The following is a 12365-nucleotide window of genomic DNA, read 5'->3' on the forward strand; positions in this document are numbered from 1 at the left end:
ATCACTTTCTCAGGGTGAATAACACCCCTCCAACCCTCCGCCCCCACTCTCTGCATTCGTTGGGGATTTGATTTGAATGGGGTCTGCTCTGTTCCCCCGTCGCGATGGTGAGGGATGGCGTAACTTGAATGTTGCTGCACTCCCGGCATCCTTTTCCCGGTTATTTCTCCCCCGGCGTGGAGACAGAGCGAACCCATCCATCACACACGGCCATGGCCCCTTTGTGCCATCACACACATACTGAGCATAATAATAATGATAATAATAATCATCATCAAACTCTATACTTTATCTACTCTATCTTGTACACTAAAAAGTGTGATAGGAAGTAACTATAACTGATACCTTACCTCCACATAACCTGCTGTCTTCCCCTGCTCTCACACATACATACATACACGCAATCCGTCTCACCCCCGTCCTCCTCTCAGCAGCAGGGTGTCACACACAGGCAGCTGCAGCCGCTGGCTGGCTTGACGACCTCCTGCCTTTTGCTGTGTGACATGATACGGCCACCGCTGCTCTGCCAGTCCATCACTGTCCCGCGGAGACTTAGTTGGGGGAAGACTTTTCCAGATACTCTGAGGCAGTACATTTTTTCAGGCGTGGAATGACGTGCTAGCTTCACCTATTACGTGTTTCATAAAGTTACTGAGGTCCTGCAGCGACAGCTCAGAGTGGAAGGAAGTGACCCCTGACCTTAACGAGAGAGAGCGGCGGACAGCAGCCAAACTGTAAAAGAGAGCGAGTCGGGGCAAGTGAAGGAGGTCAAGAGAGGGGGAGAGGAAACATAAAGTAGAAAAGAATGACAAAGATAAATGGAAAAACATCAGAGTATGTGGGTGAATGTACATCATATGTCCACAAGAGGGAGTAAGGGAGCGAGTCTTCTCTAGGACATCTACAGTGGATCCTTAATTTAGTTTACAAGATAGATATAACAATACACACTGCAGAGTATGATATATCATCTGTAATGTAGCACTAAAAGCATAACATTTTTCACCTGCACACAATGTTCCACATAGTCTATAGCTTAGAGGTCTAGAACTACAATTCATTTCAATGCAGTATATGGAATCAAAGTCTTTGACCATTTGAATCAAAACAACCATTATGGTGCATATTGTAAGCTCCTGAAGTGATCCAAAAATAGTTTTCAGATAACATCAGTAAACATGAACAATTCAGAAGCTAATTTGATTATAACACAAGACGGTGAGTGATCGTAGCCAGTCACTATCCAGAGCTGTTATAATAGCAAGTTCATTTCTATTGATCAAGTTCAATGTCGTATTTCGTAATGCTCTCGGGATGACTTTGCATGAGTTGGAGCTCATTTTTGGATACACTGACGACTCACACTAGCCTCCTGCTTTGCCTTTGATGATGTAATGTCGAAGAGTCACGGAGAATCCCAGCCGTCTGACCTCAACTCATTAAAACAGGAAGTTAACCCCGTAGTCACTTCCTGGTGAATCGGCAGACTGGGCCTAACTTCATACTGAAGTTCGGAAAAACAGAACCAAATCATCCCATCCACGTCAAACTGAGGAGAAATACATGGAAAACAATGACACAACATGGGTAATAGTGGGTTTGACGCATTGTGGAGTTTTTGTGTTTTGATTGGTGTTTACCAGTGACCACAAATTCTGCATTTAAAGTGACCACAAGTCCTTTAAACAAAATCCTAATATTGTATACTATCTAGCCATTGTAAGCAGACAAGGTAATCATGCCCATCTTCAAAATGAGTTGAATGTTTGTACTTTAAGAGTTTCAACTTTTAACACAGTCTAAATACATGTACACAAGCCATATCAGAACTTCCATCACTGCAAACAAATGTGTACAATTATATAAGAAATCATTCAACAACCATTTGTTCGAATTTAACAGAAGTGAGTTTAACAGAGCAAGTTGAGGTTGGCAGCAACAAGAGATAATAAAGCAACAAGATAAAAAAACATTTGAAGTACAAATAATTTGCCACTAAAGCTCTTTCAAATGTGGTTAATCAAAATTGACAAAACTTTTGCAAGCCTTCCACTGTGAGACACCGTACAATCCAAAATAAATAAATAAAGGCAAAGTTAGTGAAACACATGAGTCAGAAGTAGTGAGATAGTAAAGGGTGGGATCAGGAGGAAGGGGAGGGAGGAGGAAGGTATAATTACGGTAAGACACAGGGAGAAGTACAGAGGGAGAGAGAGAAAGAGAGAGAGAAACAGCAAAGACAGAGCCCTGCCCACTCTCACAAAACCATTCAACTTGAGCACATAGAGCACTCCCAGAGCTCTACAGAGAACTCCACTTCCCTGGGGTAACCTTCTGAAGACGACTGCCCTTCCCACACAAAACTTCCCAAAGGACCAGACGTCCTCTCTGCTCCAACACTGGCAAGACCATCTTCTGTCCACACCTCTCCTTCTCCATCCATCTCTCATTTTTCAATACAAGGATTATAATTGTTTGTTCTCACTTTTCCTTCAGTTTAAGGTGTCACTTTTTAAAAACTTTTAGTCCAAGTCTTACAGTATTTATTTGTCCAGAGTTTTTAAGTATACCTTGTCTGGAGGATTTCCCCCCACCCCTCTTTTGGCAGGAGGACCTACACTTTTTCCGCCAATCATCATTTCGCCTGCCAGTTGGTGCGTGCTGAGTTGCTCTTAGTTGTCCGGACAGCAGACCTCGTCTCGTCTAGGATGTCTCCTCTGCCCCTGCTGAGTGGGATTTTTCTGCTCTTTACCCATAGCTGCGCCGGTGGCAGCTCTTTGCCCATGGCGGACTCCTTAGCGATGGGTGGTGGCCAGACGCCACCACAAACCCAGTCCCAATCCCAGCTGGCACCGGAGGTCACCAACTGCCCGTCATGTGCCCTGGCACGGCTAAACGAGGAGGAGGACGGCGGCAAAACCGACGTGGTGGAGGCGGTGAAGAGGCACATTCTCAACATGCTGCACCTGCAGGCACGGCCCAACGTCACGCACCCGGTGCCCCGCGCTGCTCTGCTCAATGCAATCCGCAAGCTGCATGTGGGACGCGTGGCCGAGGACGGCAGCGTCCAGATTGAGGACGAGGGCCGCGGGCGTCTCGACCCCGCCGACATGGCCGAGACGACTGAGATCATCACCTTTGCAGAGGCCGGTGAGTGCCACAGGTGTGTGTGGTGGGGTGATTGTGCGTGTGTGTGTGAGAGAGAGAGATAGAGTGATAGAAAGGACAACAGAAAGGTTATTGTCTAAGGAGGCAAAAAACTAACAGACAGCCTTGCTAAGCGCCACAAAGGCTATAGGACTGAAACCCAGTTTGTCAGGTTTGCAGACCTAATTCTTTGAGAGGAGGGGGGTAGTGTCTACCTGCTTAATTCCACCTGTCTCGATAGAACAGTTCAACCTGTTGACTCTACCCGGAGAGGTGCTTGCATCCTCCCCTTCCCCTGCCACCCCTCCCTTCAGGTCCTTAATGACCTCCTGCTGATTTAAAGAATACCAATTATCTGCTTAGAAATCCCCCAGGCTCGAGTCCCTCAGCTGTGAAGTTATTCAGAGTAGTGCGGTCGCACCGGGAGACCAAGCCAGCGCTTTGCTCAGAAACGGTAGAGCGAGCGAGAGAGAGAGAGAGAGAGAGAGAGAGCGAGCGAGCAAGAGAGTTATTGAAAGAAAGGCTCCTCAGGTTAAACAAAAAATAACTATTATCCAGTTACTGCCCTCTACTCCGGTTTTCTTCTTCCAAGACGGGTTTAAAGATGGCTGTTGACTGTGAAGTGATGTGTTCAAAGGAGCTGTCAAGCGTGTGATGTGTAGAGAGATCTGGGTCTGCTCCGCTTCAGATAGTCCAGGAGGGGGAAATGGGATATCGAAAAAGCTGAACTATGTCAGCAAAAGAACATTGTTCCTTTTTTCCTTGCAATGCAAACTGTGACTGTCATCGAAGGTGCAGAATGTTTAACGGTACAGTATTTTGGAAAGGGTCAGAGACAGGGCTATTGGATTCGTAAATACAGCACTGTATAATTGGCGAGGTGATTTTGAGTGGTCTTGGGTCTGTGTCGCAGCAGGGGGAGAGAGAGGAGTGCTTGAATGAGAGTGTAAAGGATGTACACTCCAAGTCATGATTGACATTTGCAGTGAGTTCAAGAGCCTCTCTTCACTAGGACTTGACAGACTAAATTTAGCGAATCCCACTGCAGTACGTACACTCACACAGTGTATGTTTAAAACCAATACTTAGACTTTAATGAGAATTTCCTCCCTTGTGTGATGTCAAGTTGTTGTTCCTGTTATGTGGTTAAAAAAAAACTGTGGTACAAGCAAAGAATTCTAGGGAAACTATGTACATTTTCAAAGTAGGCTCTTCTTGTATAGTGGTAGTTAAATAGCTTTCATGTAGGAATTCTAGAAATGTTCATTCTAGAATGTGTTTTACAGTAAACTTAGAAAGAGTTGTCAAGTTGCTATAACATGGCAGTGAAAGCAACACTTTGCAATTCAGAATTTGGAGAAAAACGTGTTAAAATAATTTTACATTGATTGATTCATGTATTGAGGTTATGTGAGTCATGAGGTTGAGGAAACAAAGCCGAGTCCAAAAATAAAGCCGTTTTGCTACCTTCCTTGCAGTAGAATATGCTATGCTGCTCATTACTGAAGCCAGGTTCCCTCCCTGACATTTTCAACAGCATACACTTCAAAGAACAGTTGAACCATTTAGGAATACCTGAGTCAGAGAGTACAGATTTGAGCCAGTTTGCTACAGCAGGAAAATAATCCTGCAGTAACAGGAAATGTGAATTACGATGTGGATTATAATTCAGGGACATTTCTTTTGTGGGGGTTGATACATTTTTTTGTAGGGCAAATCCAGTTTGACATTTTAAAGTGGAAATAAAGCAACATTACTGCATTACTAGCTGTTTGGGGTTTTAGGCTGGGTGTCTGTACAGCACTTCGAGATATTAGCTGATGTACGAAGGGCTATATAAAATAAAATTGATTGATTGATGATTGAACAAAAAAGTGATCAAATTAAGATCCTACATCTGTATGCCACCATAAATACCATGTCTCGAGTTCACATCAATTCAACAGACAGACAACATATTATTACACCAAAGCCTTAGCATAAATAAGCAAGCCGACAAAAAGATATGCAACATTTCCAATTAAAAATATAGTTCCAACAGTGACATTTTGTTAATGTTTCTGTTATGCTTATGCCTACATTTCTCACTGATACATCTCTTAGCAAGGCTTTACCATGCTATGCCCATACACACCACATGGGGATACAGTCTGGTTCGTATCCCTTGAGTGCATGATTTGCCCATACTGTGGCCCTAGTAATACAAATATTGTCTGCAAACTATTAATCAATAAGTTGAATTAAACTGGATGCAGTCACAGTTAATACATTGAGACCAAATGTTTAATCATTAACCTATTTCAAAGCCCAAGTGATCAGCCTGTGAGTAGTAAATCATCCTATGAAGTCCATTTGTGACGAGAAGTTGACGTGGCCTGACTTTAGTCACATAATCTTTATTCAGAGTAGTTTTGACATGAGTCAAGAAATCTTTCAGATTTCTGTGTGGGTCACCATTGGGTTCCACATTCACGTTCTCTGTACTTGATTGCTTAAATATAAAAAACATAACAATCCCGTTTGATATGAATAGGCGTTTGAATGAACTTTAGATTAAAAAGTAAGAGTGGACTCCCACACTTCTGATCGGGGGTCTTTCATAATAATAAAAAACATGTAAATAACTAGGGTTAACCGTGCAGTAGGGGTGTTCTGCTGCATATAATTGCTTCATTCAACGGAATATGGACCTCAATAATTATTTTGGGCTGTTGGGACAGTCTCCCATGAAAAAACCTTGCTCAGTGGGGGGGAAAGTGTTGAATACTGGTAGTGCCAATTTCCTCCACAGTCTGCGTTCACTCTCCCTTTCAACCCACCTACCCGTGGAGGACAGCAATTAATTAAACACATCATTAGTGAAATTCCGATGTCCACATTTATCTTCCGGTCACAGTGTATCTCTCACCGCACCGCATTCTCTGGCCATGTTGATTAGGCTACATAGACTACAGGTGTTTTGGCTTAGAGATAAGCATTAGACTGACGATTTTTAACATGTAGATTTGTATGAGAAAACAGCTATCCTCTGCCTATGAGGTGTAAGTTAACTAATTGTTCCAATAAAATGGCCTCCTCGGTCATGTATTTTGTGTATTCAGCACTGTTATCAGTTATCAACCTCAAGGACTCCTCTCACAAGGACTCGAGAGGCTGCCATTGACTTGGCCACATTCCACATCAGTTACAAAGAGTGGCTACCTTCCCATGCCTCTCCAATAATATTTCATTACTTTTAGATTATGGTCCAAAATGGCATACAGCACATTCTTGTACTGTAGACTAAATTGACATTTATAACCTTGAGTCTCTTGTTTGGCTTGTCAACCTGCATGGTTGAGAGGTTTAACTACGGTTAGATATAGTGTCATCCATGGCCGCAAGGAGGGGGTATTATTATTATGATTTTTTGTTCATTTGTCGGGGGTGCGGCACCCTCAGCCCCCCTACTTCCCGCATCTATGGTCTCATCTCTCCCTTGGGAACAGTATAGAGATGTAGGATCTTCATTTTAGCCAGTTTATAAGACAATTGCAATACGTCAAGTCGGACATTTCAAATACACTACAAGTTTAACATTTACGGCCTTGCAAAAAAAGTTATCCTGCAACATGGTGATCAAATTAAGATCCTATATCTGTATATGCAATGAATGAACCATCAGTGGTGCTAAAAGCAGAACACTGAAAAAGCATTGCCCCCCATAGACATATTGAAGGAAAAAGAACAATTCTCAGTTTTTTTCCCTCAATGCTGCCACTACCATTCATTATTGTGCTAGTCGCTAGCAGTCAGAGCAATAAAATATGTTGAGGAATGTGACGCCAAAGCCCCTTTATAAGAGCCTAGGCGTGACATGGCCGACTTGGTCTCTTTTCTGATGTCTCCAAATTACGAGTATGCTGCCAAGGACTACTCCAAAAGCGCATCAAGAAAGACAGAATGTCTCTCACTCTCTCAGTCTTCAAAGGTTAGAGTGTTTCTCCCCACTTTGTCATTGGTCTTGGGAGTGCCTTGGCCTGTGATGCCTTGGCCTGCTGTGCCTCAGAGCGAATGCTTCCTGGGTTTGGGTGTCTACTTGTGTGTACAGGGTCATAAATGAAGCCCACCGCTCGTTCATCTCCTTCCAAAAAGGCCAGCACAGATTCTTTTTTGCAAGTGAGATAGTGGAGTACCAGATGGCAAGTCTGAGAGTCCAAGGAAGTAAGTGAAAGGGTTTACTTGACCGATGGCACAACTGACCTTTGCAATTCCTGTGGTCAGTCGGTGGTCAGTTGATCAACTCAGCCAAGATGGAATGTTAGTTTGACGTTTTCCAAAGGGTTACAATTTACAAATCCGTGCATCAATCTAAGTAACGTAATAAAAAACATCTGTTTTTTTTGCATGGGCAGCGTCTCAATCCACCACATCTGCTTATGCCGGCCTTCCACATCTGCGGTGGAAGGTGGCCGAGCTACAGCAATGTTTGGAGAGCTCTTGTACAAATAACCCAGTGTTCTATGAATGACATTAGGATATGCGTCCCAAAAATCGGTCTTCTCATGAAAACGTTAGCGTCTGAACGGTTTGGCCTAAAAACTAAAATGACAACTATATGTTTTGCTCACGACCCCCAAAAGTGTCATAGGACTTGGTGTCATAGGTCTGAAGGTAACCTGGTTCCGGTTTAAAAAAATGAATGGAAGTATGGAGGTTTTGTGCCAACAAAGAAAGTGAAATATTTGTCCAGAAAACAAATATTTCCAGAGCTTTGTTATATCTCCTAGATATAGGACAGACACTTCAAAACCTTATTCCTTATGATAAATTTTTTGACTGTCTGTTTTGCCCTTTATGAATGTGTTATTCAATGAGCCAAGGCTTAGACTTGTAACCTGTAATAGTGTTTAGGGAATGCCATTGGAATGACTTCAGGTACACATGAGATAGCCTCCAACATTTTTAGACGTTTATTATAAGAGAATTGCAATGCATGTTTTAGAGGCATTCTTAAAATGTAACTGATTCAATTTGTTGGTGGGTGATAACATCTAACGTATATCCTAATGGCATTCATAGAACACTGGGTTATTTGTACAAGAGCTCTCCAAACATTGCTGTCATTGTCATTAGAACATACCAGGAACATTCCTGGAGCATCTTGAGAGCCACATATGGCTGTTAGAGCAGGCAAGTACGAAATTGAAGAGCGATCCACTTGGGAAGAATGAGATGATTGGCACTTTCAGAGAAAAATGCAGCTACAATTCTGTGAACAACGTTACATCTTTTTCAAGACATGCATTCAGCCTTTTACTTATCAAGATGATCATTCATATAATTCAGATATTTACAAATGAAATGTGGTTATACCTGATGCTGTCCAGGAGACAGTAAGCCGTAATCTTTCAGTGCTTGATCTATCAAACCAGAACTCTTAAAAAATTGCAGCTGGCAAAGAGGCAAATATGAAAAAGAGTACTCTGTTTAGTCTGCTCTGAAAGTAGGTCTACTAGTGGACTTTGAGTTGGCAGGTATTAAAGCTGCTATCTCCACCGCAACTTGCAGGTCACCTCAGGTTGCAAAAAAAATCTGATAAAAAGACACAGATTGTATAGGATTGAGTTCATGTGAATCTCTAAGCATTTCTGTTGAACTCAAATTAGGCAGTAAACCTTTATAAAATAATTGGTAAACAAGATATGCCTCAATAGTGTGTTATAGTGGCATCTTTCTGATTGTTATGTTTTTAATGGAAGTGATGCCTCAGGAGTGGCTGTGGGAGTATTAGGACTCCATAAAATATGACTGGAACCTCAAGGATCAAAAAGATCAAAGGCCATTATTCCCTCCAAAGGTAAACTGGATAAAAGAGTGGGATTATTGGACACATTAATTAGGAGAGTATTTGGATAGAAGAGAACCCCCCCCCCCCCCCCCACTTATGTTCCTCTAAGCTTTCAGGTATTTCGTGCCCATCCCTCACTCCATCTCTTTTTTTTTGAAGACAAGCAAAGGGGGAGGTAGGAATGTGTCAATGTTATTTTCTATCTTTGTGTGTGTGCGACAGCTGCGCAAACTCTCCTTCTTGTCAGCACAATTGGTGTTTATTGTTCAGGGATTACTGTACCTCTCTTTAGTCTTTCCCCCTTCTTTTCTCACAAATGTTTTCAGGAACCATGTTGAGCAGCGGTGTACTCCAATGTACTTCCAAGGGCGGGTTTTCTTTGGGTTAGGGCCCCCTTTGGTTTGTACAGCTTAGGAAACTCTAACGCAAGTCCCATTCTTTCGCCCCCCCCCCCCCCCCCCAGTGCAGGATTAAGAAGGAACAATGACGGAGCCACCGCTGGCAAACGCCCATTATTTTTAGGCTGCGTTTGTGATGCAGCGGCTGTGTTTGGACAGATGGGTATGGCCTGTGGACACACGCACAAAAACACACACACAGAGAGAACTGTCGCCATTGTTGTCGCGACCAAATGTGGGGTAAACAAACAGAACGCATTGATGATGACCTCCATGGAAGTACTAGGAGTCTACAATGACAAATGCTGGCTGTCCAACTCAAGCGACATTTGTGCAGTTAAAAAAAACAGACCCATCTAATAATGACATCACAGCCACTGAGGACATTTAGCTCAGCAACAACACGCAGTGTCTGTCCACAAAAAAAAGAGAGAGGAAAGGAATATCTTACTCTGAGCACACAGAGCCAAAGTTAAGAGCCAGAAAGTGAGCTTTACTGTATGTGCTGTTGAGACATCACTTTGTAAAGATTTGCCTATGTAAATGCAAGGGATTAGCCTAGACGTTCTAAATGATCTGTTAGAAGAAGCTTTCCAGAGGCTTGCTCCATGCCTCTGCTTAGGGCCATGGACATGAGCCAGTTTTGATCCAGAGCTGAGAGATTTGAGCTCAAATACACCAGCAGGCCTCCCATAGTGACACTAGTGAAGACACGTTGCCACATCACAAGTGAATTCACATCTGCCTGTGAAAAGGGTAGTTATTATGGGTAATAACTGACATCCTTCAACCTCTTACTGTACATTTCTGAAAGACTTGCCTCTGGCAAGTGCTGCCATAATGATCACCAGTAAAGGTGACGCAAAATTTGTTATGCCATGTTGTGGTTTTTAAACCACAAAATTCTATTCTGTGATGGGTTTGTTAAGTATGTCATGGACAGTCATCTTGTGTTGTGTCATGCCACGTGCTTGCTCGTGCTTGTGAATGAGTGTGTGTGTGTGTGTGTGTGTGTGTGTGTGTGTGCAGTGAGTGACTGTGTACATGTCACAAAACATATTTGCATGTTGTACCCAAAATGTAAATTTTGACTCTCTCCTGTAAATACTTTTCACTTTGTTATTAGCATTGCACATAACACATTAATTTCCAAATGACGTTCCCACATTTGCTGATTTATTGAACCCCAAAAAGTGAATTGAAAAAAACCCCAGATCAGAACTTTACTGTGTGTGAAGTCATGTCAAGCAAGGCAATGCTAATGATACGTGCGCCATGCCTAAAATTACTCTGTCCCATTGATGTGGCCCTATCACACCCCATCAGACTCAGATGTGGCCGTTGCAGTTCAAGGGGCAGGCAGCAAAGCCTTTACTTACACTGATATGAGCTCAGACTTTATTACAGCGTTTTACTAATCTAATCCTCCGATCCTCTCTCTACTTCTCCTCTGTAGGCGACTCCCAGGGCGCGGTCAACTTCCTCATCTCCAAGGAGGGCGGCGAGCTGTCTCTGGTGGAGCAGGCTAATGTATGGATCTTCCTCCGGCTAGCCAAGACCAACCGCAGCCGTGCCAAGGTCACTATCCGCCTGCTGCAGCAGCGCCGTGGTGGAGACGGCCGTGAGGAGACGTCGCCGGTGCCGTTGGCTGAGAAGGTGGTGGACACGCGGCGCAGTGGTTGGCACACTTTTCCAGTCTCGGCCAGCGTCCAGGCCCTGCTGAAGCGCGGCGGCAGTACACTCAGTTTGAGGGTCTCCTGTCCGCTGTGTGCCAACGCTGGCGCCACGCCCATCCTGGTGTCGGCCAGCAGCGGCCAGGAGCGGGAGCAGTCCCACCGGCCCTTCCTGATGGCGGTGGTGCAGCAGGGTGAGGGCGGTGAGCCACGGCGGCGCCGCAAGCGGGGCCTGGAGTGCGACGGCAAGGTGAGTGCCTGCTGCAAGCGCCAGTTCTACGTCAATTTCAAGGACATTGGCTGGAGTGACTGGATCATAGCGCCAGGGGGCTACCACGCCAACTACTGCGAAGGCGACTGCCCCAGCCACGTGGCCAGCATTACAGGCTCCTCGCTGTCCTTCCACTCCACTGTCATCAACCACTACCGCATACGGGGCTACGCACCCTTCCAGAACATCAAGTCGTGCTGCGTGCCGACGCGGCTACGCGCCATGTCCATGCTCTACTACAACGAGGAGCAGAAGATCGTCAAAAAGGACATCCAGAACATGGTCGTAGAGGAGTGCGGCTGCTCCTAAAAGCCTAGCGGAACTAGTGGGGCTGGGAGGTTGGTCTCATGCCCAGAGAGAAAGAACTAAATGAAAGAAGAGGAGGTAGATGAAGGAAGGAGAATGCATTGCGTCACTGTTCTTCTCCCCTTCTCCCTTTATCTCTCGCTCTCTCTTAAGAGCATGACACTTGTCAAGACCGACTTCTATTTGGACTTGATGACTGGCTTGTTCTCCGTCGTTGGCAAGTCCAGGGGGTATCTATAACTCAGAGAAGTCTCTGCGGCACTTTCAGAAAAAAAAGAAAATAATATTTAATATATTTTTGTTACAAAACAAAGAGAGTGAGGTGAGAGGATATTTATGTGACCCAGATACGGTGTAGTTGCTCCTTTCATGCACTGCAAGACGAGAGACCATGCGAATGAGGTGCCTGAAAAATCTCAAAACTATGCAACTTGTCAAGTATTACGATTTGTATTTTTATTTTGCCTGTTTCATTTTCTCAATTGTTTACTTTTTCAAAACAAAAAAAAGGAAAACTTTTTTAAACTATGTTTTACGTTTGCTTGAGTGTGCCTGTGTTTGTGTGTGTGTGTGGTGTGTGTGTTGAGAGATACTTGAAAGAAACAAGTTTGACCAGATGCTGGAACCAAACATTTCTCTATGTATAATTATTATAATTTTTTTTATTGATAATAATATTATTGTTTGTTGTTTTTAAAAACGTTACGAACGTTTTCCGTTTGCACTATACCAACATTCTG

The 12365-nt window shown here is 43.8% G+C and overlaps 1 protein-coding gene across 1 annotated transcript; it reads left to right on the top strand.

The window, feature by feature from the left end:
• The first annotated feature begins 2289 nt into the window (after positions 1 to 2289).
• inhbaa (inhibin subunit beta Aa) lies at positions 2290 to 11906 on the top strand. Its single transcript, XM_071329146.1, has 2 exons — positions 2290 to 3150; positions 10832 to 11906. Exons 1-2 carry the CDS (start codon positions 2709 to 2711, stop codon positions 11626 to 11628), a joined length of 1239 nt encoding a protein of 412 aa, XP_071185247.1. The 5' UTR covers positions 2290 to 2708; the 3' UTR covers positions 11629 to 11906.
• The last annotated feature ends 459 nt before the right edge of the window (positions 11907 to 12365 follow it).

This window comes from Salvelinus alpinus, chromosome 10, assembly GCF_045679555.1.
Source record: "Salvelinus alpinus chromosome 10, SLU_Salpinus.1, whole genome shotgun sequence".
Lineage (NCBI taxonomy): Eukaryota > Metazoa > Chordata > Actinopteri > Salmoniformes > Salmonidae > Salvelinus > Salvelinus alpinus.